Raw genomic sequence first — 27,608 nt, 5'->3', positions numbered from 1 at the left:
GCCCATGATACTAGGGCGCAAGTTCCATATATATGAGTCATCCTTCGAGCCACACTATCTCTCGTGATTCGATGTCGTGTTATAGCTATGCAAGTGTTGGAACTCATATGAACCCAAAAACTCAAGGTATCAAGTTCTTGTGGCCTATCTAGATATATTACCCAATTATTTGAACAGGACTCCAATCATTTGTGAATTCTTAGCGGTTTACATAATACAAAAACCCACATGTCTCTTACCAATAAAAATTGAATTAAACCGATAAAATTGAATAAGAGGCTTTTTGTGAGGAAGATGGATTACTGGATATTAAAGGAATCAGATTCCTGATAAAAATGGAAATTGCTTCGAAGTTTCATTGACAAGAATATGTGAAAATTGCGACAGAATTCGTACAATTGATTGATCTAATTCCAAGCATGGCATTTAATTTTTTTTTTTTTTTGGGGTTTAAGATTCTCTCAAAAATCATTTTCATTTCATCCATGCGAATGGTCCAAGAAATCTTCATCTTCACTTTTATGTCGACATCCTCTTTATTGCTTCTCACCTTCCTTCAACCTCTTGTCGATTTGTATGATAGTAGTGTGAGTGTGTGTGTGTATAGTAGTGTACATACATATAAATATTCAAAAATTAGGAAAATATTTTTATAATTATTTCGCAGAATTTGCTGCGAAAGAGATGGATTTGTAACTCTGCAATTCATTCAAAATTGTAGAATCTACAATTAAAATCCAATAGTTTAGGAGGTGTGCCACATCACACTACATTTTTGTTTTTTAATTTTTAAAATTTGTTTAACTTCTTTTTCACCATTAGATATAAATTATAAACTCTACGGAATTACGGAGTCCATAGAGAGCATAATGATTACGTACCGATTACCCATTTAAAAATAGTCCATTATTTTCCTCCTACAAGGACACTTCATATCAAGAATAAGAATAAAGCAAATGGATTCTCTTGAAAATCAAGCTTGGAATGTCAAAGAACCTTCTAGTGGCCAAGAGAATAATGACCAAAGGAGAGCTTTCTAGACATTGTGTATGGCGGTATGGGCAAAAAATGATAAACTAAAGAGAGGAATTGTGGAATTGAGAGTTTTTGAGATTTTATTAAAAAGATGGTCAAAAATTAATTTCCAATTTTAATGAAAGGTTATGTGATACTCTTTATCATATTGTTTTGTACTGATGTGTAGGACCCATCAATTTGTAACCAAACACTTGTGGACTTTAATTAATCAATTAGCAAGACAAAAACAGTCTAAAAGGTTAATCTCATAATTTTATGATGTCTAAATTGCATTAGAGTTAAGGATTATATGTCACATAAATTAGAAGAGAAATAGCAAAAACAAGCTGAAAAAAGAAACTAAAATTAAGTTACCTTGTAGCTACGCATTAGATTTTGGTTGAATTTATCGTTTCGTCGAGTGATAAACTTCTGTATTTACGGATTTGGTGTCCCAAATTTAAACTCATATATTTGTCCATACGGCAAACTTTTACTTGTAAAAAAAAACTATACCAACCACCCATGTTATGCATTACAAAGTAAAAGAAAAGGAAAGGCTTAGAATAAATATCAAAAGAAGAACATTTATTGAAAGATTGCTTTAAATAAAAGAAAAGGAGAGTCTCTTGAAGAACACTTGTAAAGTCCCGAAAGTCCCAAAACACAGAGACATATCTAGTTGCATACACACACAACACCACAAAGCAAAAGATGAAAACAACATAGGCACCTAAGTTTAGGTAGGTCATGATGTGATTAATTACTACATTTGACCAGAATATACCAATAAAAGTATTTCAGATTCAAAAGTGGGGAAAATGGAAATGATATTTTCAAAATCAACACAAAAACCATGGCCCTCAATCTTTCAATTCACAGAGAATTCTAGTTCAATCATCCTGGTTCACAATCAAAAACCCCTTCACACATAGGAATCAAGGGTTAGCCCAGTGGTAAGAAGTAAGAACTAAGAACCAGGGTTCCATTGCCATGGGAGGGGGTGGGTGGGGTTTTGTGGGTTTATTGCGCTTCTATGGGCGTTGAGTATAACACATAATAAAGAAGAAGAAAAACTTTACACATAAGAGAGCAACATAGATTTTCAAGGGCCTCATGAACCTTACAACCATTAAAAACTACTTAAAAGTGTAAAAAAATCGAATACAAAACTTTCCAAATCCATATAATTTAACCCCAAAAAGATGTCTTTCAGACGTTCAATATGAACTTAAACTCAAGCCGATAAACCCGCGAATACATAAATCTCTCATTTGACAATAGGATAAATTGGGTAAAATATCAACGTACAGCCACAAATTCACAATGAAAATCAAACTTAACATCTTCCGAAGATTAATCACTAATTTAACACTCAAAATGGTTGTAGAATAAAAACTTGCCACCTACCCAAAACATGATGCGCTAATCTACATAGATGTCTAATCATCCGACGTGCCAAATCATCTTTACACATCCGGTCCCGCTAGCTGTACATAGAATCTATGTACATAATGGTACATAGCACATGTGGCATGCCACATGTGTTGATGACAAAGCAAATTCAAATTTCAAAAAAAATTAAAACTAAAAATGGATATGTATTTTTCTCTCACTTGCTTTACTTTTTCTTTATTTAACCGAATTTCAAAACGTTGTATCTCTCAAAATACATGTTCGATTTCCATAAAAATTACATATTCATAATCAGCATGTAAAACTCTTTTCAACAAGATCTATTGTCGATATGTTTCGCTTGATCGTTCTTAATTACACTTTTCTCGTGAACAATGTAATAAGATCTGGAACAATTAAATCACGAACATTTATTACATTATTTCAGTTTCTTACTACATTTTTCAAACATTTTATTACATTGTTTGATTTTTTTATTACATTATTTTCTCATTGAACCATACTTATATCACATTGTTTTTATAGGAACGTCCAAATTGTCCGTGGGAAGCTTAACTCATCGGAATCGAGCTCATGTTAGTGAGACAAGTCGGAATCCGCTCTCCCTCTTTAAACAAAATTAAAATTAATAAAACTTCCTCATTTCACCCATAACACACTATTACATTGTTTAAAACTCTTATTGCATTGTTTAAACATTTTACTACATTGCGTCTGTCTCTAGTCACATTGTTTTATCGCTTTTATTACATTATTTCAGCTTCTTATTACATTGTTTAAAATTTATCGCATGGTTTCAGCCTCTTATTACATTTTTTCAGCTTCTTATTAAGTTGTTTATTAAATTCGACCATTGTTTTTGCATGAACCAAGGCCAAAAGTATGAGTTTTACAAAACCGAGCTCAAACAGTACGTTGTTTAAAATTTATTACATTGTTCTATCCTTTAATTACATTGTTTCAACCTCTTATTACATTATTTCAACCTCTTATTACATTGTTTAATAAATTCGGCCGTTGTTTTCGCAAGAACCAAATACGCTGAAGTATGAACTTTACAAAGCAGAGCTCAAACAGTACGTTGTTTAAAATGTTATTACATTGTTCGAACATCTTATTACGTTGTTTCAACCTCTTATTATATTGTTCGAGTATCTTATTACATTGTTTAATAAATTTGGCTATTGTTGTTGCAGGAACCAAGGACCCAAAAATATGAGCTTTACAAAGTCGAGCTCAAACAATACATTCCAATCTCGTATCCTCTAAGGTTGTAGAAACACAAAGATGAGAGTAGTTGGTCTCTTTCTCTTAGAATCTACTCTCATGATTGTCGAAAAATAAAAATTTAGCGAGAACCAAGCTGAGTCAAAAATACCCGTTTGGGTCTAGAACTGGCTCGGGCACTTTCAGCGGTTGTTATGGTCGAAAATGGTTGCAAAATGTTGCCCTTGGTTCAGTCAATCAAAAGGCACCAACGGTTGGCCAAAAAGTCATTGGAGTTGGCCGGATCTAGCTCATTTAGGCGGCGGTGGTCATGACATTGTGGGGGATTATCGAGCGATTCCCACAGTTGTCCATTGCTAATGATGGATGGGCTTTGTTACTGGGGACATGATGCTTCTTTTGGGAGTGGCGGCAGTTGGTATGGTGGTCGGATGGAGGAGTTTGGCCATTGGCCATGGAAACCTGCGGCTTGGAGCTGCAAAATAAGAGAGAAAATGGTGGAGAGAGAAAGAAGAAAAGAAATAACAAAAGGAAACAAGAAAGTGAATGCATATAAGAGAGAGAAAGAAATTACAAAAGAACCAGGAAAGAGAAATATATATTTTATTTAAAATGCTCCTATGTGGCATAATGATTTGTCATGCCACATAGGCTATGTACAATTATGTACAAAAAACCTATGTACAGATATCATTTTCCTTACACATCAGAACTCATAGAGCAAGGGACCTACAATGTAAAACAACAATCAAGCATTGCAACTTTAATCACCCTCAAAAAGAGTAAAACTTACTACATTAAAGCTAAGCAACAATTTCACAAACACATAGCTAAACAGAGAGGATTTTAGGGAGGAACACTAAAATCCCCTCTTATTAACTTAAAACTAGAAGGGTTTTTCCCCTTCATATCTACATTCACGTTCATTACAAAATTACCCCCACAAACTTATTAAAGTCCCATGCCCCCATGATGTCTAAAACAGTCATTTCTTGACTTCCTCCATGGTGACATCACATAACTGAGCATGCATTTGGGTTTTCATCGCTGAATATCTCGAACGACTCGGATCGGTGCGGCGGATAGGAGTCGAAATCCGACGGTGGAGATTCAGTGGTAGAGCTTGGATGCACGTACGCGTATGAATACGGTGGTGGTGCAGAATAATACGATGCGCTGTGGCTACTGCTAGGTTGTGCAGTATTGTAGTTCACAGCGTACACCGGAGGTGCATAGTAATGTGTGTGGGTGGGGTACTGGTACACGTCATGACGTGGAGGGATATGATTGGCTGGATGTGGAAATGTTGGTTGACCGTAACCTTGAACGTGGCTGTGGCTGTGACCGTGAGGAGGTGAAGGTGATCCAGTGCGTGCGGGTGCATCACCAGAATGCACACCCTCTTCAACATTTTTATTCCCCTTATGCCCCTTCTTTTTCTTCTTTTTCCCTCCACTGCCACCACCACCACTTTTCTCAACATTACCACCTTCGCTTTCTCCACCACCGATAACAACCTTCTTTTCAGCCGCCGGAGACGGGTTACCGACCAAAATGGTCACACTCTGCTTGGACTCAGGCTTCGGATCCTTGACTTGTCCACCGGATTTTCCGGTCGCCCCACCACCTTCACCGGTTTTGTTAACATTACCGCCGTCGAAATTTTTGTGCGTGCCGCCGTTTTCACTGCTTTTAGGAGAGTCTTGTACCGGCTGTTCACTTTCCCTTTCTTTAATATCACCCTCTTCACTGCTTTCTTGGTCGCTCTGTTTCTCTTTTTCTTTCTGTTTCTTGTTCTTTCCTTTGCCTTGCTTTTTCTCTTTCTGGACAGCTTTTTCAGGCCATAACTCTGCATGCTTGCCTGCCTTTACCAATTTCTTAATCAAAGTCTCTGCCTCAACGTTTCCTGTCACTGTTACTTTTTGTTGTCTCAAATCAATGTTTGTGGTATAAACACCTGCAATCAACAGGGGAAAAATGAACAAGACCCATTTCAGAAGAAATGAAAAGTTTTAATTTTTAAGCCAAAACAGAGCTTAGAGAGAATCAAATCGAATGAGAAATGAACAAACCCATTTGAGGAAAACAGAGGAATCAGGGATTTGAAATGAAACAGACCCGTAAGAGCCATGAATACACACGTGAAAGAATAATAGGAAGGAAAAAACAGAGAAGACAGAATGATTATGAGAGAAAATGAGGAATACCCAAATGAGAAGAACAAACAAGTTAAAGTTCGATTCAAGAGAATCTATCAGGTTTCAGCGGATTTGTACATACCATCAATGTTTGTGAGGATCTTTTTGACTTTCCTTTTGCATCCTTCACAGTGGATGGAGACTTTCAAGACCCATGTCTGAGAAACAGAGGAAATAAGCTCAGAAACATGTGAATGTCATTGTACAAGCTCGTTGTCAACAGAACTTATTAATCACGAGAGAAACCAGGCTTCGGCACTCACCTTGTACTTGAGAGGAGGTTCTGTGTTTTCTTCTGTTACATCTTTAGACTCTGGTTTCGCTTCTTTGGGCTCTGTTTTCCCTTCTTTAATTTCTGGTTTCACTCCTTTGGCTTCTGTCGTGGCTGCCATTCGAGTGGAAGAAAGTTCTGGAAGTACAGAGAGGGGAAAGAGAGAGAGAGAGCTTCAGTGTCCAAAAATGCTTTAGAGAAGTTGTGGAGTAGGAATTGAAGTAGAAAGGTTTTTAGAGAGAGAGAGGGCGGAGGAAAAATAAAGTGGGGGCCTAGGGGATAGTGCTTGTTGAGGTGGAAATTAGTGTACTGCTAATCTGATTTAAGCTTTTTAATCTCAACTTTCTTGTAATGGACACCTATCAATTTAGCATTTGATGCTTTTTTTTTTAAAATGGGTTTTGCTGGTTAAGATTACATTGCATTTTGAATTTAATACATAAAATTTGAACAACTTCATCATGTGAATTAAACAACTTAATCAAACAAACCAATACATAGTACTATTTAAGTGCAAATTCAATACCCTTTTTTGGGTTACGGAAAATTCACCGTCCAACATGTCTACCGAACAGCTGAGTTGATTTTAAACTCGAGCTGTCAATCCAACCCGTTCCATGCTAACAAAAAAAAAGATCGGACCAGTGCAAAAAATAACGTCGAAACTGTTGAAAAATATGAGTTGAATTTGCGATCTTCCAAATTTCAAGTAATTACCGCAATCAATTTCATCATCTCAATACACGTTCAATATGAACATCTATACAATTATAGGACAAGGTTGTATAAATCTTTCAAGTGGACAATACTAAGTATTTTCTCCACAAAAAGAGATAGTAATTTGCCCATTTAAAATAAGCTAGGTAAAGTTTCTTAGCTGGGAATTCTCATAGAATACATGGAAAGTTCTATTTTTTTTAGACTTTTTAAGATCATAACCTAATTATCTAAGGTAATATAAGCACTAACCTGAAAATTTATATGTTTTTAACTTTTTATATTGTATTCAAAGGTTTGCTTGGAGAAGTTATATGGGCAAGTAGTATTTAGTACTTGTGAGTAATTTTCTTTAATTATCTTCTTTACTTTATTTTGGCCAAGCAATGAGGGATTGAGAATAAAGTTAAACCCTATTTAAATGCAAAAATAGTGGTCCAAACTTGAAGCTCCAATGACTTGAATCTGCCTTTGCAAAAGCCTAGTTTAGTTGCTTAACTTTCTCTTATTCTCAAGTACTCTTTGTGCCTTAATTTCCTTCTTCAACTTCTTGGCTAAGGACTTCTATATATAAAGAATTTAATCTAATTAAGGCTATAAAGTTATTTAATGGATCTATGACCATCTTTTTTTTGCTATTCAGTCCTCAAAGATATTGTATATGCATTTATAAAACTACATAATACAGATTTTTGTTGTTAAACGAAATTATACAACCTTGCCATTTGGACATTCAATATGATTGATGAGGTTAAAACTCGGGTCGTCAAGCCCGCATACACAGAAATTTCCTACCGGATGACAAGGTAAGTTGGGCAAAACCCAATGCGTAGCCACAACTAATGCATTGCTTCCAAACAAAATACAGACCTCTAAACAATGAAGACATGAAGTACAGAAAACTATAAAACTAACTAAAAAATTATCCTTGTGAAAATAAAATCTGGAGCTTGTTTTTCTGGAAAAATCTCGAGCCAGCCTTCTTAGCTTCCCAGTTAATCCAGCTGCACCACAATAAAATACACCTGTAAACAATGGGGGGGGGGGGGGGGGGAACCAGAGTTTGAAGTTTGCTCAAAAACTATTTTGATGAAACTCTTGCCTACTCGTTGATCTTGGTGATTAACAGCGACATGCTTGAAAACTTTGCGCCAGTCCGGCCTAGCGAAATGCTTTTTCACATGCGTATCAGACAGGATATCAACACCATTTTTGGCATGATGGATCAATTGAAGCATTTTAATCAAGGCAGATCGAGCATCGCCTTCTTCATAAACACTGGTGCAGTAGTTGTGGAGTTCAATCACTCCATCTCGATCATGCTCTGCCACCTCATTCATCACACCCTTAAACCACTCGAACGAGCCTTGCTCACGAGTGACCCAGTAATAATAGGCTCGTCTGGTCGCAAAAGGTTTTCTCTCGTAATTTCTCTCCATTAACCCTTCTTCCAAGCCCTTCTGCCGTTTAATATTGTTAAGAACATTTTTTACTATGCTGATTAGAGGGGATTCTCCAATTCCAAGCCCAACTAGGAGAATCACATTATATTCTTGTAGTCTTGTGATGAAGCTCCATAAGGTCCATCAATCAATAGCCTTGGCAACCTGCCAATCCATGAACACACAAGAATGAATGAGAGAAAAAAACAAAAAGAATCGTAGTTCTCGAACGAGCAAATCACCTAGTAATGTCTCCTTGTCCAATATCAGCTCGTAGAAGGCCACTTTGATTGCTTGATGGAGCTTGACGTGACAACTAACAATGTATAAAAACAACAAGGTTACCTATGCTGTCAATGAGCTAGATAGTAAACATTTCCTCGAACTCGCCATGAAATTGAAGGTCCGATTACAGGAACTTTTTCTAAAATGATCAAGTCGAGCAATCCTTAATTTAGAATCTTTTTACAATTGGGTTTTTGTCAGCTTAGAAGTTTAAAATTAACTACCCAGGCAAAAACAGATTTGAGTTGTGTTGTCCAGTCGCCCAATGTCCGGATATGGACGCTTATATAATCATCACTCGGAGCAGAAGTTATCGAGAAGGGGTGCCTGAGACAGATCGATCACAATGATCATTATTAATCCCCTTATTTTCATTACATGAACAAGAAAACTGTTATTGGTGATGCTAATAAAATTTATTACCATTCAAATTGGGAGACAGCTGAAGACTTTACAAAGATATATTGCCCACTTGTATACTCAAATCCTTGAGGTTTGGACATATGCAGTGCTAGTACATTGCCAGTGTGTACTGCAACCTGCAATTCAGAATACATACTTTAGTTCTTAACGTAATTAGTCTTTATCTCGGAAAAAAAATAACGACATTTTTTGAAAATGTACCTTCAAAATCCGAACTGTGTTGTACTTGGATCTAAACACACGAATCAGGCGTTCACACGGATATAACAAGACTGGAACGGCTAGGTACATCCATGTTTGTGGATAACAAACACAGGGGATGTCCTTAATCAAAAGCAAGTAATAAAAAGTCTTAATTAGTTTATAACGTTAAAAATTTTTGGTAACAAGTATTGAAGAGCTAACCGTTTTCTTGTACCATTTCTTGTAGGAGTAGAGATAGTATCCATGAACAATGAAAAGGACATAGACTATAACAAACAGGTGGTGTGAGTACCAAAATGCATTGAATCCGGTGAGCCTCTTTAGGATTTGAGGGAGGTTTAGCTGATTCCGGCGGAACCATGGTTGAGCTAATGTGTAGGCTACATCCATAAGTACCACCATCACTATCCCGGTCCAACCATCAGTTCCTCTCAGAAACCACCAGTAGTTGTCAGGTTGTTCCTCATCGAAGAATCGCTGCAGTGGCTCGTATTCCTGGTGAGTGGCATGAAGTATCCTAGGGAAGTCACATGTTAGATGTGCAAGAGCATGAATCCCAACTCCAATCGCAATCCCTAATGCAATAACCTACTTGAATGTGCAATCTAGTTAGTGACAGTGGCACAGTGCACAATATGGTAAAAGAGCACAACCCAATGAGGCCTTTTATCGAACACTTTATGTGCCTACTTCCCTGACAACGAATATAGATCATACCTTGTGGAAATTGATGTTATCATCATATGGAACGACCCATCCTAACTTGGTGTTGCTTCTAAGCCAAGTAATGGTGTTTCTACACACAGGAAGGAGAATCAGGGCCATATTGAACTTTAGGGTTTCAGCTGCACCCTTGGCTGTTGTAACACAATAACCCATTAGTTCAAACACAGCCCAGTGCTTGTACTCAATGAACTTCCATGTGAACAGTCCCACACAAACTGAAAGCCACAGACGCATGACCCAAATTCTCTTCCAATTATCCTCAACAAAATAGGCTGTCTTCTAGTAGAATCTCTTGATGGGGTTTCCATCTTTGGTTGGCAAGAGCTTTTGGCTTAGGACTCTGCTTAATGTTCTCAGCTCAGTCCCTAAGTTGACTGATTGGGTTGGAGTTTGAGGAAGTAGCATTTCCAAGTTGTACAACTGAATATGAGAAAATGAACTTTTGTTACAGGCATAAAATTTACCAACCTCAATGTATCATCCAAGCTTGTCTGGGTCCAGTTCTTCCATGATTAAAGCTGCATACTCCTCTGTTCTTTCTTTAATCTTCTACAGTTTATTAGCAGAAGCACTTGAGGCAATAATCTGAAAAAGATCATGTAAACAAGCTCATAAACCACCAAGAGTATATGTTAGAAAAGTCAAATCCTAACACATCAATAAATGGACAAAGTTTTTGCTCTGATTGCATACTAGAAAATCAAAACCCACACATTAACAAATATTGTCCGATTTGGGACACGTGCCACACAAATTTGTTCTCCTGGACTATCTACGACGTAGATAGTCCGACGGGAACGGGGTACGCCACTTGTATGATTTGGGACACGTGCCACATCAATAAATGGACAAATATTGTCCGACGGGAACGGGGTACGCCACTTGTATGATTTGTGGTACGTTAGTGGGTAGGATTAATTGGTACGCTAATTGGGAACGTGGTACGGTTTAAAAAGTTATTCGGTCATTCGATTGAGTAATGACCGAATTTCATTTAAAAAAAAAAACAATATACGTCAATTAGAGACCAACTAGAACTTTAATTAACATAAAACCTCACCTCTTTCACCTCCTTTCCACAAATGCGACCATCTGCATTTTTGTCCACCCTGCATGTTCCTTAAAAAAAGTAGTTTACCAATAATGCCTATAAATATGAATACTTATTTGTATAAGAACCATAATATCATCGATAAAGTTTCTTACATGTCAAAGAATGTCTGAAGCCTTGCATCGAAGCTCTGATTTGTAATCTGTTCCTAGAATTCCCGCAACTCTGCCTTACTTATCGACGACTCTGTTATACCTCTTCGACGAGCCAATGCGTCGAACAACTCGAGCGCAAACTCACTTGATTCATTCATCCCTAAAATCACGGACAAAATTCTATTGAACTCAATAAGCCCAACACTACCATTCAAATCAACGAAAATGCTTAGAATCTCTATGTTTTTTTGTTTTGGCTATCCAAAAAAAGGATGGAAACAAATGATGCATGTGAAATTGCGGGTCCCACATAATCTATGTGAAATCGTGTGTGTACATATCAGTATTGGAGATAGTTTGGACAAAATGCACTGGGATTGTCTCAGCTATCCCAAATGTTGAGATGGATGCACATGATTCATGTGACGAAAATGATAATGATCACAACTGCTAAGTTCGATGTACATGATCTAAGTGAATTTGTGGGCTTCACATATTTCACATGAAATCCAATGCGTAAAACTTGGGATACCAAGTTACCAATGGATGGGATCCCTATTATAAATGTTCATGTAAAACCGTCACATGATCTATATGAAATCTTGTGCGTCCATCTCATTATTCGGAATGGTTGGGACATAAAAACACTGTGATTCATAAGATTGTTGTGTTTTTTAAGCAAAAATGCTGTTAAATCAACGAAAATGCTGAGCATCTAGATTTTTTTTTTTCCCAACCATCAATCAAACTTGTGTAATTTAGTACGTATGCATTGTCCAAACCAAGATTTGGGGAGTGAACCATCAACAGCCATGACAAGAAATCGATTCTCAACCTGAGACCAACCTTCAGACCCAACATTTTTGGTTATAAACTTGAGTTCTTTCAAAGCAGCGCGAGCGGGTCCTCCTAACTTGATCCAATCGAACTTACTGTGCCGCTTCGTAGACGTCACATGCTTTATTCTTTGCGAGACTTGCCTTAGACGATGCGATAGCTGTGAACCAAGCCACCGATGTTTTCTGTCCAATTGGTCACCACCTCCTCCTCCGTTGGTGCTATGAACAGAGTCCGAGTCATCTCGGATGTCCAATGTGATCTCATCCCTTTGGATTTCTCAGTCTCCGACCCCGATGGGTCCTGCTGAATCTCCATTTTCGGGTCGAATTGGTTCCTCTTTGGATCTCTCGGATGCTCCCAAATATCATTAGACAAAGATTTCTTCTTTTTCTTTGAAGGAAATCGAACAGGTTTTGCCAAGTGTTTTCCAGTATCACTTGCAGATTTGTCTGGGTTTAGACTCTTCAATGGAAAAAAACTCACAACCCAGTTTCCATCAACATTCAACCAAGAAAACAACAATGAGAGTGCCATAAAGTAAATGAGGAAGACGAAGAAGAAGAAGATGAGGAAAGCTGGACAGGTCAAAGCATTATTACTAAGCAAGCCTAAAATAGAAAGTAAAACAATTTTCTATCAATCTTGCTACCAAATAGGAATGTCTTTAAGATCCAGCCATGGAGCTATCGGGGTTTTTTGGACTCAAAATCACAAGAAACTCCACATGTTCTTCTATGGGTTTTGGAATTTCCATCCACATAATTGACACAAAATAAGTGTATAAACCTGCTCTTCAGCTCTTCCTCCACCATAATTGAAACTTCGTATTATTAAACCGCCAAAACAAAACGCCGCCTATGCCATCCATGTCATGTATGGTCTCTTCTTTTGGAATCAAGAACGTTCGAGAGAGAAACCAACTACTTTAACAGCCTAAAACGCTTACGTGTTCCACAACTATTGGCCCTTGTACGTGTAAGAAAAAAGACGTGCACAACAAATAGCGCACAAATATGATGATGTGGCATATTATAATACGCTAGAACACTCTACACCCTACACCCCGGACTCATATAAATATAAACCCCCCTCCCTCGCCCAGATACACTTCAATAAGAAGGAAAAAAACAGAGATTTTACAGAGAAAAATAGTGAAGCAATGAGGAACAAGGCCATTGTCTTTGTGTGTCTCTTTGTTGCGGGTGAGTTTAAGCTTTTATGCAGTAATTCTTCTTTATTTTGTTGGTTTCTAAATTTGATTTTCTGATATTTTATTGGTTGCATTTTGATGTTATAGTATGATTAGTGTTCTACTTTACTCTATCATGATGAACTAGAACTTGTGAATTCAGCTTCACTGATTGTAAGGGAATTGTAAACTAAACCTTATTTTCTGCAAAAGAAAATTTGTTGGGTTGTTTATGGATTATGGTTATGGCTGTCTGCTTTGGTTGAATTTGGACTGACTTTATTATATAATTATCTGTAAATAATAAAAAAATTCGACTGGAATTCTAGATTAATTGCTAGAAAATACAGTCCAAATACACAAAGGATATTGTCCGCTCTGCATGGATTTGTTCTTCAAAGGCGTCACTAATTTGTTCTTAGACCCAGAAAACATGTCTCTGTGTGAGAGGTGGAGCGACTTTATTTATATATCACTCGGTTGGGTTATGTCAATAAGATGGTGGATAAAATTGTACAGAGTTTCAGAATCTTCAGTTATCTTCTAAGTTGCCTGTTATTTCTCTGTCCTTTTGTTATTGTTCTGTAGTCTAATATGATCTGTCTTTTACTGATTGAATCTAATTTTAAAATTATTTTCTGCAGAGTTTTTGTTAGGAGTAGCAGTAGCTGCTGATGAGTCTCCAAAACTAGGGAGTGTCATTGGCATTGATCTTGGAACAACCTACTCTTGTGTGGGTGTGTACAAGAATGGTCAGGTTGAAATCATAGTGAATGATCAAGGGAACAGAATCACCCCTTCTTGGGTTGCATTCACAGACGAGGAACGTTTGATCGGAGAGGCTGCGAAGAATCAAGCTGCCTTCAATCCTGATCGCACCATCTTCGATGTTAAGCGGCTTATAGGGAGAAAGTAAGCCATGCTTATTATGCACTTTGTGTTTTAATTGATTATGGTTTTCTAAGACGGATTTGAATCGGGTTTGGTTGGGTTTGTTTGATAGGTTTGATGATCCAGAGGTTCAGAAAGATATCAAATACTTGCCATATAAAGTGGTGAACAAGGGTGGAAAGCCTTACATACAAGTGAAGGTGAAAGGTGAGACTAAGGTGTTTAGTCCCGAGGAGATCAGCGCGATGATTTTGGGGAAGATGAAGGAGACGGCTGAATCATACTTGGGGAAGAAGATTAAAAGTGCAGTTGTTACTGTTCCAGGTATGGGTTATCTCTGTATGCTTTGATCTCTTGTGTTGTTGCAACATAGATGTCCTCATTGGCCTCAAAATTTTGCATTTACCCATAAGTGTATTCGTTCAGTCAGAAAATATGGTTCAAGGCACTATACGTGGAGCAATTAGACATAAATTGATACCGACTCCCCAACTAACGAAGAGATCTTGGCGGAATATGAAATTGAACACAATTTCTCAAAGAAATAGCCCAATTGGGTATCTAATTTTGTCTTTCCCTTGCTTCTTGTGCAGCTTATTTCAATGATGCACAGAGGCAAGCAACCAAGGATGCAGGCACCATAGCCGGCCTTAATGTGGCTCGAATAATCAACGAACCGACAGCCGCTGCTATTGCCTATGGTCTTGACAAGAAAGGAGGGGAAAAGAACATTCTGGTCTATGATCTTGGTGGTGGTACATTTGATGTTAGCATCTTAACCATCGACAATGGTGTATTTGAGGTTCTTTCCACCAGTGGTGATACCCACTTGGGTGGGGAAGATTTTGACCATAGAGTGATGGACTATTTTATCAAGTTGATTAAGAAGAAACACAACAAAGATATCAGCAAAGATAACAAGGCTCTCGGGAAGCTTCGAAGAGAATGTGAGAGAGCTAAGAGAGCATTGAGTAGCCAGCATCAAGTCAGAGTAGAGATTGAGTCGCTTTTTGATGGCGTAGATTTCTCCGAGCCATTGACAAGGGCAAGATTTGAGGAGCTCAACATGGACTTGTTTAAGAAAACAATGGGGCCTGTTAAGAAGGCTTTGGAGGATGCTGGTAAGAAGAAGACTGATATTGATGAGATCGTTCTAGTCGGTGGGAGTACTCGAATCCCAAAGGTGCAACAGCTTTTGAAGGATTTCTTTGACGGAAAGGAGCCTAACAAGGGTGTCAACCCAGATGAGGCTGTGGCGTATGGCGCTGCAGTTCAGGGCGGAATCCTGAGCGGGGAAGGCGGTGAAGATACTAAAGGTAAAAGTTATAGCTTCAGTTCAAGTTCTTATTTCAGATTTCCGTTGTCCTTTGGCAGAAACTCTTATAATGCATAAATGTAAAGGGTTTGCCTTTCTGTGCAGACATCCTTCTTCTTGATGTGATTCCTCTGAGTTTGGGCATTGAAACCGCCGGTGGCGTCATGACTAAAATCATTCCCAGAAACACAGTTATCCCAACAAAGAAGTCCCAAATCTTCAGCACTTACCAAGACCAGCAAACTACTGTGTCAATTAAGGTACAACAATCGCCATATATTCATCGAAGCATTTTCGATATTGAATCGTGACTTACTGGTTAATGCACTTGCATACATCCTAATTATCTTAGATGAATTCGTGCCTTGAATATTTCAGGTTTTGAAGGTGAGAGAAGCTTGACCAAAGATTGTCGTGAGCTCGGGAGGTTTGACCTATCCGGGATCCCTCCGGCTCCAAGGTACTTCATTGCTGTTGATTTTTACATTACCTGATTAGTCAGAACCACCATTGTTGACAGTGGTGTTCAAACATTTGCTGCAGGGGAGTACCACAGATAGAGGTGACATTTGATGTCGATGCGAATGGTATTCTTCATGTGACAGCTGAGGACAAGGCAAACAAGAAATCACAGTCCCTAACCATCACCAACGACAAAGGCCGTCTCAGCCAAGAAGAGATTGATATAATGTTGAAGGAGGCAGAGGAGTTTGCAGAAGAGGATAAGAGGGTGAGGGAGAAGATTGATGCCAGAAACAAGCTTGAAACTTACATTTACAACATGAGAAGCACGATAGAAGACAAGGACAAGCTTGCCGATAAGATCGATTCTGATGATAAGGAGAAGATTGACAGTACATTGAAAGAAGCCCTCGAGTGGTTAGACGATAACCAGAGCGCAGACAAGGATGAGTTTGAAGAGAAGTTGAAGGAGGTGGAAGAAGTGTGTAATCCAGTCATAAAACAAGTATATGAGAAGAGTGGTGGAGGTTCAACTGGTTCAGAAGATGAAGAGCCTACTGATGAATTGTAAGGAGAGAGTAGCAGTTCATAGTTCATCACCCCTTCTTTTCTTTTTTTCCCTTTCTTTTTGTTTGGTTTATTTAATTTCAAGACCATATTTCTTTAGCTATGGTGATCAGATTTCTTTTACAATGCATCAAAGAAAATATTAATATTCAGATTCAATGTATTGATTTGGTTTAGTTAGATGACTTTTCATATACTTTCTCCTTGTGTTCTAGTAAGTAATCAGGGAAAGGGGTTTTCAATCTCTACACCAAATGTTCAAAGTTCAAATATGAGTTTACACAGTAACCAACTTGAATGATTGGGAATTGAGTTTATGATGTCGTTTGAATCTTACATTCTTATTGAATGAAATATTGACATTTGAACATTCCATGAGTCTAAACGGTTAAATTTTTTTTTTTTAACATTTGATATGAGCTTAAACAACTAAGTTCGTGCGTCAGGTCCGAACATGCAGAAATTTCCCACTCAAGAAAGGGTAAGTTGGGCTAAAGCCTTTCGTCGGGGTACATATTAGTTATTTCTACGAAGGTTTTGAGAAGACCAACATTTATGCATAATTTGTACTTTTCACTAATTAAAACTTCTTTGTTTCTTTAGAAAGTTTTATCCTCAATGGGCCCCTATTGAGGGTTTTTGGGTCCTAAATGGGCTTCAAAATTTCCGGCCTTGCGTTTGACAGCGGGCATAACCCGTCTTCATGCAACCATGCTTATTACGTTGTCAACTGTCAAGTACTCGGAGCGACGTCGTTTACTATAAAACCCAACACAGTTGCTCTGTCTTTTGGGAACCTTCCCTAAATCCTAATTTCCTTCAATTTCCGTGATTTTAAGTTTGGCACGGAAGGCGCGCTTGTATTCAATATCCTCTGCCCGGCAAATTCTAGGGTTACAATTTTCTCAACGCCTATAAAACCCAACACAGTTGCTCTGTCTTTTGGGAACCTTCCCTAAATCCTAATTTCCTTCAATTTCCGTGATTTCAAGTTTGGCACGGAAGGCGCGCTTGTATTCAATATCCTCTGCCCGGCATATTCTAGGGTTACAATTTTCTCAACGCACTTCGTTTAAGAAGGTACGCTCAGAATGCGCTTCGTTAATAGACTTTGTGGATCTTGATTACCTACCCTCAGGTAGGGCTCGGCATCGGCCCAGCCCGGTCTAGTTGTTCGGGCCTCGGGCAGTGCCAAACTGAGAATATGAGGCCCAGGCCCGGCCCGGCCCATAAATCTCGGGCTTCGGGCCCGGGCCTCGGGCCAGGCTCTCATGGCCCGTCACTATTCATCTTCTTTGAAAATTATAAAATTAATTTGTTCATCATAGGATTCGAACTCAAGACGTTTAGATAGAAGAATAATGCACTAACCAACAAGCCAAAACCACTTTCATGTTATACTTGTCAAGTAATTAAATTATTATCTTTACATACCACCTGTTATATTTTTAACACAATTAAATAATTTTAATTTTACTTAATGAGTATTGATTTTAAATTTTATATTATACACATCTATAATTTTAAATAGTTTAATTTTATACTTATTTTATAAAATATTAGGATTTTAAGATTTTATCAACATTTATGAGTAGATAGTCATATTATGGCTTTAGGGTTACTGCTTAGGTTTAGGGTTTAGGATTTAAGATATTTAGGGTTTAGGGCATTTAGGGTTTAGGGTTAAGGGTTTAGGGTTTAGGGCCTTTAGAGTTTTGGGGTTTAGGGTTTTGGGGTGTATAATATATATATATATATATATACATACACATACATTGCAATAATATATATATACATACACATATATATTATATATACATATATATTACATATATATATGTATATATATATACAAATACACAGACAGTGTGCACTGTCTGTGTATGTATGTATATATGTATGTGTGTGTATGTATATATATATATATGTAAATATATACATATTATATACATATAAAAATAAATAATGTCGGGCTTGGGTCGGGCTCGGGCCGGGCCCGGCCCAAAAAATGGGGCCCAGGCCCACCCAAGAGATCGGGCCGGGCTACCCAGGCCCGGTCTACTTTCAGGCCGGGCCGAGCTCGGGCCGGGCCTAGGCCCGCGGGCCAAATGGTGAGCCCTACCCTCAGGTTTTTGTTTGTTTGCCGAGAAAATTTTGGGTACATGGATTTAGTTGATGCCATGAAGTTGCGTTGGATTTGAATATATAAATAATAAACAAGGATCAAAACTTGACAGGAAGCGCATCTAGTGTAGTGGTATCATAGTGCCCTCCCACGGTACTGACCGGGGTTCGATTCCCCGGACGCGCATATTTTTATTGCTAGTATTTTTTTTTCGAATTTTCTTAGGCGAGGAGGAGAGAGGAAGAAGGCGTCTTGAAAGTCGACGAAGGCAGGGCGACAGTTTACCGTCAGTCGGATAGCTCGATTTATGAAGAAAGGTCGTCCGGCTGTATGTGCGGCCCCGAAACTTTCTTGATGGGCTTTTGATTTTGAAATCAGTAGGCTTTGAATTTTAATCATTCAAGAAAGATACAGGATGAACCAATTACTGGTAAACCCATTCTCTTTTTCCTTTCAATCTGTCCCTTGATCGTCAAAATTTTGCTTCATCAGTTGATCTGATTCTATACCTGCAGAGACAAGCTGCCTTCTCTTCTTCCACCAGATACTCTGTCACTCGGGTCGTATCCATTGCCACTATTGGGTCCGGACTCTTGTATGCTAACAGTAATGCGGATTCCGGTGAGCTCTGTTCGCCCGGTATTCTAAATTTTAGACGATTTTTTTTTGTCATCAAGAACGATATAGTATGTGCATCGATTTTGTTAATTTAGGATGGTTGAAGAGCATAATCTTTCTATTTCTATTTCTGTTTGATTTGACTAGTGTGATTTTCAACTTTAGGAAGGCTTTATGTTTCGATTCATGAATCTCTATTGTTGCTGCCATGGCAATTATTGGAACATCGGAGTCATAGGCCTTCGTCCCTCTCAATCCATCCGTGGCATTTTGGTTTGTTTATCTATTTCTCCTGTTAATAATATGAATTTAGGAAGGGCTCTTTTTTTCTTTGGTTCATTGTTATGTTGACTTTGATTCTGGTTTTGCTTTGCTAGGAAATCTTCCATTATTTTCTTCTCGGATTAGTCCTGGTCCGCCTGAGGATCTGAAGAAGGATGTTTCTGTAGAGGTAGGAAGTTGTACAAAACAGTGTGCTGGGTGTCTTGGCAAAGACACAATTGCCAATGCTGCTGCTAGGGTTGCTCCTGCTGTAATTCACTTGTCGGTTCCTCGAGGTCTGTAATTTGCAACTGATCTAGTCTTTCATTTTGGAGATACAATGAGAAAATATAACTTTTATTTTGTTGCTTGAATGCTTGTGAAATCTTTATTTTGTAGGTTACCATGAAACTACCACAGGAAGTAGTAGGGGCTCTGGAACCATAATTGATTCTGATGGAACTATCCTTACATGTGCTCACGCTGTGGTCGATTTTCAAGGCTTGAGAAACACATCTAAAGGGAAGGTTAGTGGATTAATACAACAGTGTCTTTTACCAGTATAAACATTACAACCAAAATACAGTTGTGGTAATTTAGGAACATATCTATACCATGATCTGTCTGATTGCTCAGTATATGATTTTTTCTCTAATATCTTCTAACCTAGGAAGGAGAAAATGAGTTTTATTATACATATGTTACTAGCTTACTTCTCTATTTTGTAAATCACTTTAATTATCATGTCAAAGTAAGTATATTTATTCATATATACAACGTTGAACAGTTGAATGTTGATAGTTTCTGTGAATAAGACTGGTGATATGGATCTCTATTCTCTGGTATTTTACTAATTAGTGGATACTTAATATGTGGAGAATCTATTTAGTATTTCCAAATGATTTTGGAGTTTTGGACCCTTGACGTTATAGCTTATCAATTTAGGTGAGTTGTAATGTTCTTATATGCCTACAGGTTGATGTGACCTTGCGAGATGGTCGGACATTCGAGGGTACGGTGGTGAGTGCAGATCTTCACTCTGACATTGCAATTGTTAAGATCAATTCTAAAACTCCGCTTCCTATGGCAAAGCTTGGCTTTTCTAGTAAGCTTCGCCCTGGGGATTGGGTGTTAGCCCTGGGCTCACCACTCTCTCTTGAAAATACAGTAACAGCCGGCATTATAAGGTATTGAGATTTCATTCATGTAGGTAAAGGAAAAAGAAAAGAAAGAAAGAACGAAAACAACACTTGTGCACAAGACTCTTGTAGTGGGTGGGGTCGGGTGGTTGGGGATAGAAAAGATGTACACAAATCTTTCCCCCACATAATATGTGGATTGTGGAGAGACTGTTTGTCTGTTTCCCATGTATGATAATTCATAGAAGCATGATTTTCTGGATAAAATCAAACTGTTCAGAATAAATATTCATTTTATTTATCTCTTGACAGTCAATTTGCTACCACTACTTTTCCCTAATGGTTTAACTTGAAATGTCTCGAATGAATCCTTGCTTGTATTATTGTAAAATGTTACTGATTAGCGATTCATTTTCCCAATATCTTTATCGACTCTCGATCCAGTTGTGTTGATCGTACAAGCAGTGACATTGGTCTTGGGGGAATGCGAAGAGAGTACTTACAAACCGATTGTTCAATTAATAAGGTAAACCTCTCTGCATTGATAGACACTTCCTATTATATATGTGGTTGAAATTCATGTAGTTGACCCTAAATATTTGGGATTAAAGCTTTGTAGATAATAGTGATGGATTAGAATTATTGATTCTCTTCTCTTGTTATGTAATTTCCCCATCACAAATTTATTGACTAATGAGATTGAGGAGATGTCATGGATTTGCATATGCTTCTCTCAGCATGTATGCTAGTATTTCCTTTCAATCTGAGATATGTTAAGTATTTTCTATCCTATTGTTGTGGTGCAGGGAAATTCTGGCGGTCCTCTTGTTAATATTGATGGAGAAATTGTCGGTGTTAATATAATGAAATTGTTGCCAGCGGATGGATTAAGTTTTGCTGTACCAATTGATGGAATTACCAAAATTATGGAGCACTTCAAGAAGAGTGGGTATGTTAAATTAATTAAACAAGCAACAAACTGTTCCTTGGTGGATATAGCCCACAAAAATGAAAATTTAACTGAGATGCTTGGATGACCGAATTGCATGGTCCTTTTACATCTTTACTAAAAGCGGATTATTTATAAAAGCAATTCCTTAAGATGCATTGAAGAGTCATTGTTTGCAGTAAAATGTGATGGACACTTATTCCGTACAGGAGATTTGTTCGGCCTTGGCTTGGATTGAAAATGATTGATCTTAATGAGTTGATTATTGCTCAGCTTAAAGAAAGAGATGCCAATTTCCCTAACGTTAGCAGAGGTGTTCTTGTACCTATGGTAAGTTCTGTCACACTTTTGTGTGTTGGCTATGCGTATCAGTAATCATGTATGCATGCCTTGTTTAGATACTTTTTAAGTCTGTCCATTTGTTTTTCTAGTAAATGTTTTTACGGAATCACATTTTCTCCACTAGGGCCTATTTTGAGGATACTGTCCAGTCATCAGTAAAATTTTTGAGGATACTGTCCAGTCATCAGTAAAATTCAAGGAACTGTTATTGTGAACTAGAGACGACTCCCAGCTTCTTTAGGATACAAAACTTTGTTGGGTCAGGGTTTCTCCTTTAAGTTGGATGCCTGTGGCTTTATCTTAATCAGTGGCATCTCCATCCCTGTGAATGGCCATAAACCGGTGCTCCGCATACATAAGTTTCTTAGGCAGAGTTTTTCGGTGCTATATGATAAGTATTCTAGTCTACTTTGTATGCTCCTTACCCACCCACATGCATATGCTTCTCTCTGTCTTGTGATTAAATATGGTGTTATATGTCTCAAGTTTCATAGACCCTATGATTTCTTGAATCTGATTCAGGTTACTCCAGAATCTCCTGCTGATCTTGCTGGATTTCTCCTAGGAGATGTTATCATTGAATTTGACGGGAAGCCTATTGAAAGAGTCAAAGAGGTATATCTTCATTTTTTTCATCCTGGTCACTAATTATCATCATCATCATATTCGAAACAAATTGTGTCCGGCTGAATCAAAAGATGAATATTAGTGAAATATCGTTGCCTGTCCGTATGATTCATAAGATATGAACAATGCTGTTATTTAGTGTTTTTTCAAGGTGTTATCACCGAATGGCTGATGATTTTTATCAGCAGATCGTTGAAATAATGGAGGACAGAATTGGTGTGCCCTTGAAAGTAGTTGTGAAAAGAGCGAATGATGCTGAGGTGAGTTTGACTGTAGTTCCAGAGGAGATAAATCCAGAAATGTAGAACATCGCTTTTCCACAGGTTCTCTGTTTTGGGGTTTTCTATAGAAGAAGTACTATTCAATCTGATGGAAGAAGTCGAATTAAAGTAAATACAATGTAATTAAAGTGAATACAATGTGGTTAGTTTTAAAATCATGAACCGAGTTTGGCCCTATTTGCATTCTTGTGCATATATTTCCCGCTGATGTGGGCTATGGATTCACCATTTCAGGCTTTCCAAGGCTCCGTTTGGTAAATGTTATTTGCTGTCAAAATAAGTTAGATTATAAATTGTGAAAAATAAGTTCGCTTATAAGCTGTGAGGTGAAACTTATATCTAATGTTTAGGTGTTCGGTGAAACTAAACTTATTAGTTGGGGTTAGCTTGTATTTAGATTATGATTTAAATATCAATAAGTACATGAAATGATTTATGCATTTAAAAAGAAATTCATACAGTTAAAGCTAGCCGTTTGACAGAGGTACTGTTAGCTTAACCCACCTGTTAGAGCTTGGGCAGCTAGCTTATAATAAGCTCTACCAAACTGGCAACCAAACAATTCTTAGAGCACTTGCAATGGTATTATTTTGTCTGGGCCATCAAATATGTATGGGGTTTTGTGTTTTGTTGATGTGGTTGTATTGGGTTTTGTGTTTTGCTGACGTGGTTATATTGGGAGGTGTGTTTTATATTGAAAGATTGTGTTTTGGTGTAGTTTTATTGGGGAGAACAAGAAAGGTATGGGAATTTGTTGGCCATCATGTTGGGTGGGAAGGAAAATGTATAGAAATTTGTGTTTTGTTGATGTGGTTATATTGAGAGATGTGTTTTATTGATGTTGTTGTATTGAGAGACGTTTTTGACTTGATTTTTTATATAATAGAAGTGAGACCCAATATAAAATTTTATTGGCTCAGCAAATTATCACTACTGCAATTGCTCTTATAAGCTCTAACAAACCGGCAACCAACAATTCTTTTGCACCAACCTCTTCTGATGTAAGAAGTGGAAAGTATGGACTTGGGCTTCCTTTTTGGCTCCTACCCTGGGCTATCTAAACAATAATATCCCAGTAACTGCTTTTTACGGGCTTGGGTTCTGTTTTGGGCCTTTTGGGTACCTAGCTTGCGCCATTTGCTTCTAGAGTTCTAGGAACAACTGGAAGTCTGGATCCACCGTTCAATACATTCAACATTCCATGAAAAGAAGAAGAAAAACAAAAAAAAGGCGAAGGGTTTTGCTGGGGCTTTGAATTTTGAGAGTTGTGAGAAATCTCTACAATTTCTGCGGAGTCGAGATGAATCAATTTCTGGTAAAATGACTCTATCTTAATTGTTATCCAACGAATGCTCATTGTTCTTTCGAATGTAAATTTGATCGGTTAAATGTTTAACTGCAGAGAAAATCTTCCTCTCATTTGATCAGAAACTCTATCGTATCACTTGGAGCTCTCGGGTCAGGCCTCTTATACGCAAACAGCGATTCGAATCCTCGTGAGCTCTCAATCTTCTCTTTCAAAATCTTCATTTTCTTTTTTATTCGTTATTATCTGTTTGGTTACTCGGAAAAATGAGGGACTGAGAGAAAGAGAGAGAAAATGGAATGGAGATGTTTCTTGATTTTGTTAATGATTGTTCTTTGAAGATTTCAATTGCTTCCGTTTGATTTTGGTTAAATATTAACGATTGCGATTTTCAATATTAGGAACAAGGATTACTGTGTCAATTAATGCACCCTTCCACGAATCTTTATCACTGCTGCCATGGAAGTTATCAGAAAATGTGAGGCCCCGTTCTCTGTTCCTCTCGGCTGAACAAGGGCAATTTGGTTTGTTGACTATTTCTCCGAGAATTTCATCCATGAGGGCTGCTTTGTGTCGTTAATTGATTAATTTCTTTGGTTTGATGCTGATTTCCTGTCTGATAGGAAATCTTCCGTTATTTTCTTCTCGAGTTAGTTCTGCTTCTTCCGAGGATATAATGAAGGAAGCTCCTGATGGGGAAGGAGATGATGCAAAACCGTTTGTTGGAAGGTTAACATCTGTTCCTTGGTGGATATAGCCTGCCAAAGAAAGAAAATTTAACTGAAATGTGTCCTCATCTAGGATTATCTTTTGATTCACTAATGGAATTGCTTGGGTCTGTTACGTAATTACTGAATTGAAATATTTATAGAAGTAATTCCTTGAAATGCATCGGAGGGTTATTGTTTTCAGTAAAACGTGATGGAGACTTATTCGATACAGGAGAGTTGTTCGGCCTTGGCTTGGATTGAAAATGGTTGATCTTAATGAGTTGATTATTGTTCAGCTTAAAGAAAGAGATGCCACTTTCCCCAATGTTAGCGAAGGTGTTCTTGTGCCTATGGTAAGTTCTTTTGCTGCTCTCTGCCCCTCTGTTTGATGTAGCCTTGTGAGGAAATCACACCCAATGCAATGAATTATATGATAACAAAGAGAGATTAAGTTTCCATGCCTGTGGCCACGTTCATTTGTATGCCTGTCTGTTACTTCTGTATGTTGCCTATGACTATCAGTAATCATGTGTGCACGCCTCTGTGTTCAGAAACTTCAGATACTTATTTATGTTCTCCACTGGGGAGAACTTATTATTCTGTATTAATATGCCTCACAATCCTTGAGGAGGTTGTCCAGTCATCATTAAAATCAAAGGAACTGTCATCAAGAACTAGAGAAAGCTCCTAGCTTCATTAGGATACGACGTCAGTTGGGTGATGGTTTCTCCTTTAAGTTGGACGCTTTTGGCTTGAGATTTATCTGTGGCATTTCTGTTCCTCTGGATGCCAATAGTCCGAGGCTCTCACCTATTGACTTGTTTAATATGTCTATAGATTACAGAAGTTGCCGAGAATAAGTATACTATTTTATTCTGTATGTTTCCTATCCAAAGTGTGCTGCTGCAGACACATGCATATGCATCGCAGTTTTATGTTGAATAAAATGGGTTATATTTCTTAGTTTCATAGCCTCTATGATTTTTTGAATGTTATCCAGGTGGCTCCTGATTCCCCAGCTGATCGTGCTGGATTTCATCTTGGTGACGTTGTCATTGAATTTGATGGGAAGCCTATTAAAAGCATCAAAGAGGTATATCTCCATTCTCCAGTTCTGCGCCCATATCATTCACCATCATCATATTCCAAAAAATACTGTGATCGGCTGATTCTGTAAGAGTATTTTATTGATTTCTCATTACCTATACATTCTTATCTAAAGCTATACTCTTGAGTCCCGACTAATCCTATAAAGCAATTCCATCCATTTCCTTCAACCCAATTTTCAAATATTTGGCATCTAACCAATAAAATTTGTGAACGCATGATTCTTAGTCGGAGATTATCTTATTGTTATACTTGTAATACTAATGAGGCAATTCTTTAGCATTCTAATCTTTGCGATGTTATCGCTTCTGATATGTCTATGGATGATGATGTTTCGGCAGATAGTTGAAATAATGGAGGACAGAATTGGAGTGCCATTGAAGGTCATTGTGATAAGAGCAAATGATAATGCAGTGACTTTGACTGTAGTTCCAGAGGAAGCAAATCCAGAAGTGTAGATGTTTTCTTTTTGACAAGTTGCACCTTTTTGTGCTTTTATATAAGGGGAAAGCACGTACTGAATCTTTATGTAAGAAAAGAAATTAAAGTAACTACAATATAGTCAGTTTTTTAAAATGGTGACCTAAAGTCTGTATGTATCTTATGAATCCATCCATTATTTATGATGTCTTTTTATGCAAATTTGTTTTTTTGGTGGTGTAACATCTATACTCGCCATTCCTGGAATGCCAATTCCGTACGGTCGGGTTTTAAATGAATTTAATTGACCGATTGTTTATCGGTTATTATTTTATTTTTTTCCAATTATTTCAATCGGTTATCGTGAGGGTGTAAATGATTAGTTACAATCGATTTTTTATTTTGATTTTTTTATATGAATTTAACCTACCGACCAGTTGGTTATCGGTGGTTATTTCAATTTTCAACCAATCAATCGATTGGTTCAGTGGTTTCTATGATTTTGTCAAACCAACTATACCCTAAAAGACTTGTGTTCAACTAATATTTATTTAGGGATTTTGTTTTTATAATAATTTTTAATTTTGGTTTGATGGGATTTTGCTTTTATAATACTCTTTTAATTTTGTTTTTAAAAGAATAAAAAATATAGTTCGATTTAAAAAAACTCCCCAAAGGAACAAATTACGGACTTGTGTTTCTTTTTAACTGCCTGTTTGGCACAGCATAAACATGAGCTGATCCCCTGGCCAATGGACAACGGATCTGTTGGAGTTTTATAAGCTCCCAATCCGCTGTGCATTTTTTTAATGTGGATCCAACATAATGATTACACTTTTATTACTTTTTTAATAAAGGTTGGGCCCACATGCATTACAATATTAATTTCTTTTACTTTTTTTATTAATATTTACAACATTATTTTTTATTTTAAAAATTTTTAACTTACCGCATTATCTTAATTAATTTTACATAAATAATTATTATAATATTTAAATTATTTAAATTTTATACCTCATATTAATTTTATTAGTAAATTTTATTTAATAAATTAAATGTAAGATTAATAAAAATAAAAATTATTATAAAATCATTATATTTAATATTTAATAAAAATAATTATTTTATTAGTTTTATTAATAAAATCGTATTTATTATATTAAATTTAATAACAAATTTTGATTTAAAAAATTATAAAATTTAATATTATAATAATTTAATTCAACAACATTTTCTCTAGCGTCGATTTTTAATTCGGCAAACTTCTCACAACATATTTCATAACTTTAAACTCAATATATTTCTCACAGCATTTCCGCTAGTATTG

At 37.2% G+C, this 27,608-nt stretch overlaps 4 protein-coding genes, 1 non-coding gene and 1 pseudogene across 5 annotated transcripts; 4 read left to right on the top strand and 2 right to left on the bottom strand.

Annotated features, from left to right (window-relative positions):
• Window positions 1-4,399: 4,399 nt before the first annotated feature.
• LOC120010376 (heavy metal-associated isoprenylated plant protein 35-like) lies at window positions 4,400-6,412 on the bottom strand. The gene is made up of 3 exons (XM_038861151.1): window positions 6,122-6,412; window positions 5,941-6,016; window positions 4,400-5,617 (listed from the first exon to the last, which is right to left on the bottom strand). Exons 1-3 carry the CDS (start codon window positions 6,248-6,250, stop codon window positions 4,674-4,676), a joined length of 1,149 nt encoding a protein of 382 aa, XP_038717079.1. The 5' UTR covers window positions 6,251-6,412; the 3' UTR covers window positions 4,400-4,673.
• Window positions 6,413-7,554: 1,142 nt separating this feature from the next.
• LOC120010586 lies at window positions 7,555-12,506 on the bottom strand (annotated as a pseudogene).
• A 602-nt stretch (window positions 12,507-13,108) lies between these two features.
• On the top strand, window positions 13,109-16,548 carry LOC120010645 (heat shock 70 kDa protein BIP1-like). Its single transcript, XM_038861437.1, has 7 exons — window positions 13,109-13,174; window positions 13,806-14,073; window positions 14,165-14,376; window positions 14,646-15,368; window positions 15,473-15,629; window positions 15,747-15,827; window positions 15,911-16,548. Exons 1-7 carry the CDS (start codon window positions 13,132-13,134, stop codon window positions 16,398-16,400), a joined length of 1,974 nt encoding a protein of 657 aa, XP_038717365.1. The 5' UTR covers window positions 13,109-13,131; the 3' UTR covers window positions 16,401-16,548.
• A 2,088-nt stretch (window positions 16,549-18,636) lies between these two features.
• Window positions 18,637-18,707, top strand: TRNAG-CCC. Its single transcript has one exon. It is a non-coding gene; the product is annotated as a tRNA-Gly (tRNA).
• A 27-nt stretch (window positions 18,708-18,734) lies between these two features.
• On the top strand, window positions 18,735-22,976 carry LOC120010733 (putative protease Do-like 14). The gene is made up of 11 exons (XM_038861551.1): window positions 18,735-18,951; window positions 19,037-19,142; window positions 19,305-19,412; window positions 19,517-19,696; window positions 19,800-19,927; window positions 20,376-20,587; window positions 20,984-21,065; window positions 21,346-21,488; window positions 21,698-21,818; window positions 22,353-22,445; window positions 22,646-22,976. The coding sequence occupies exons 1-11, from the start codon at window positions 18,937-18,939 to the stop codon at window positions 22,760-22,762; spliced, it is 1,305 nt and encodes a 434-aa protein (XP_038717479.1). The 5' UTR covers window positions 18,735-18,936; the 3' UTR covers window positions 22,763-22,976.
• A 725-nt stretch (window positions 22,977-23,701) lies between these two features.
• Window positions 23,702-26,524, top strand: LOC120010735 (putative protease Do-like 14). The gene is made up of 7 exons (XM_038861555.1): window positions 23,702-24,053; window positions 24,141-24,234; window positions 24,446-24,568; window positions 24,668-24,773; window positions 24,987-25,107; window positions 25,755-25,847; window positions 26,203-26,524. Exons 1-7 carry the CDS (start codon window positions 24,039-24,041, stop codon window positions 26,317-26,319), a joined length of 669 nt encoding a protein of 222 aa, XP_038717483.1. The 5' UTR covers window positions 23,702-24,038; the 3' UTR covers window positions 26,320-26,524.
• The last annotated feature ends 1,084 nt before the right edge of the window (window positions 26,525-27,608 follow it).

The sequence above is a fragment of the Tripterygium wilfordii genome, chromosome 12 (assembly GCF_013401445.1).
Source record: "Tripterygium wilfordii isolate XIE 37 chromosome 12, ASM1340144v1, whole genome shotgun sequence".
Taxonomy (NCBI): Eukaryota; Viridiplantae; Streptophyta; class Magnoliopsida; order Celastrales; family Celastraceae; genus Tripterygium; species Tripterygium wilfordii.
This window is presented reverse-complemented; position numbering and strand designations above follow the sequence as displayed.

Coding starts and splice junctions, on each gene's coding strand:
- LOC120010735 (XM_038861555.1), top strand. Junction 24,235..24,445: donor AAACAGCGATTCGAATCCTC/GTGAGCTCTCAA, acceptor TTTCAATATTAG/GAACAAGGATTACTGTGTCA. Junction 25,108..25,754: donor AAGGTGTTCTTGTGCCTATG/GTAAGTTCTTTT, acceptor AATGTTATCCAG/GTGGCTCCTGATTCCCCAGC.
- LOC120010645 (XM_038861437.1), top strand. CDS start 13,132: ATGAGGAACAAGGCCATTGTCTTTGTGTGTCTCTTTGTTGCGG. Junction 13,175..13,805: donor TGTGTGTCTCTTTGTTGCGG/GTGAGTTTAAGC, acceptor TATTTTCTGCAG/AGTTTTTGTTAGGAGTAGCA. Junction 15,369..15,472: donor AGGCGGTGAAGATACTAAAG/GTAAAAGTTATA, acceptor CTTTCTGTGCAG/ACATCCTTCTTCTTGATGTG.
- LOC120010376 (XM_038861151.1), bottom strand. CDS start 6,250: ATGGCAGCCACGACAGAAGCCAAAGGAGTGAAACCAGAAATTAAAGAA. Junction 6,017..6,121: donor AACCTCCTCTCAAGTACAAG/GTGAGTGCCGAA, acceptor TCTGTTTCTCAG/ACATGGGTCTTGAAAGTCTC. Junction 5,618..5,940: donor GATCCTCACAAACATTGATG/GTATGTACAAAT, acceptor TGTTGATTGCAG/GTGTTTATACCACAAACATT.
- LOC120010733 (XM_038861551.1), top strand. Junction 19,697..19,799: donor TCACTTGTCGGTTCCTCGAG/GTCTGTAATTTG, acceptor TTTATTTTGTAG/GTTACCATGAAACTACCACA. Junction 19,928..20,375: donor GAAACACATCTAAAGGGAAG/GTTAGTGGATTA, acceptor ATATGCCTACAG/GTTGATGTGACCTTGCGAGA.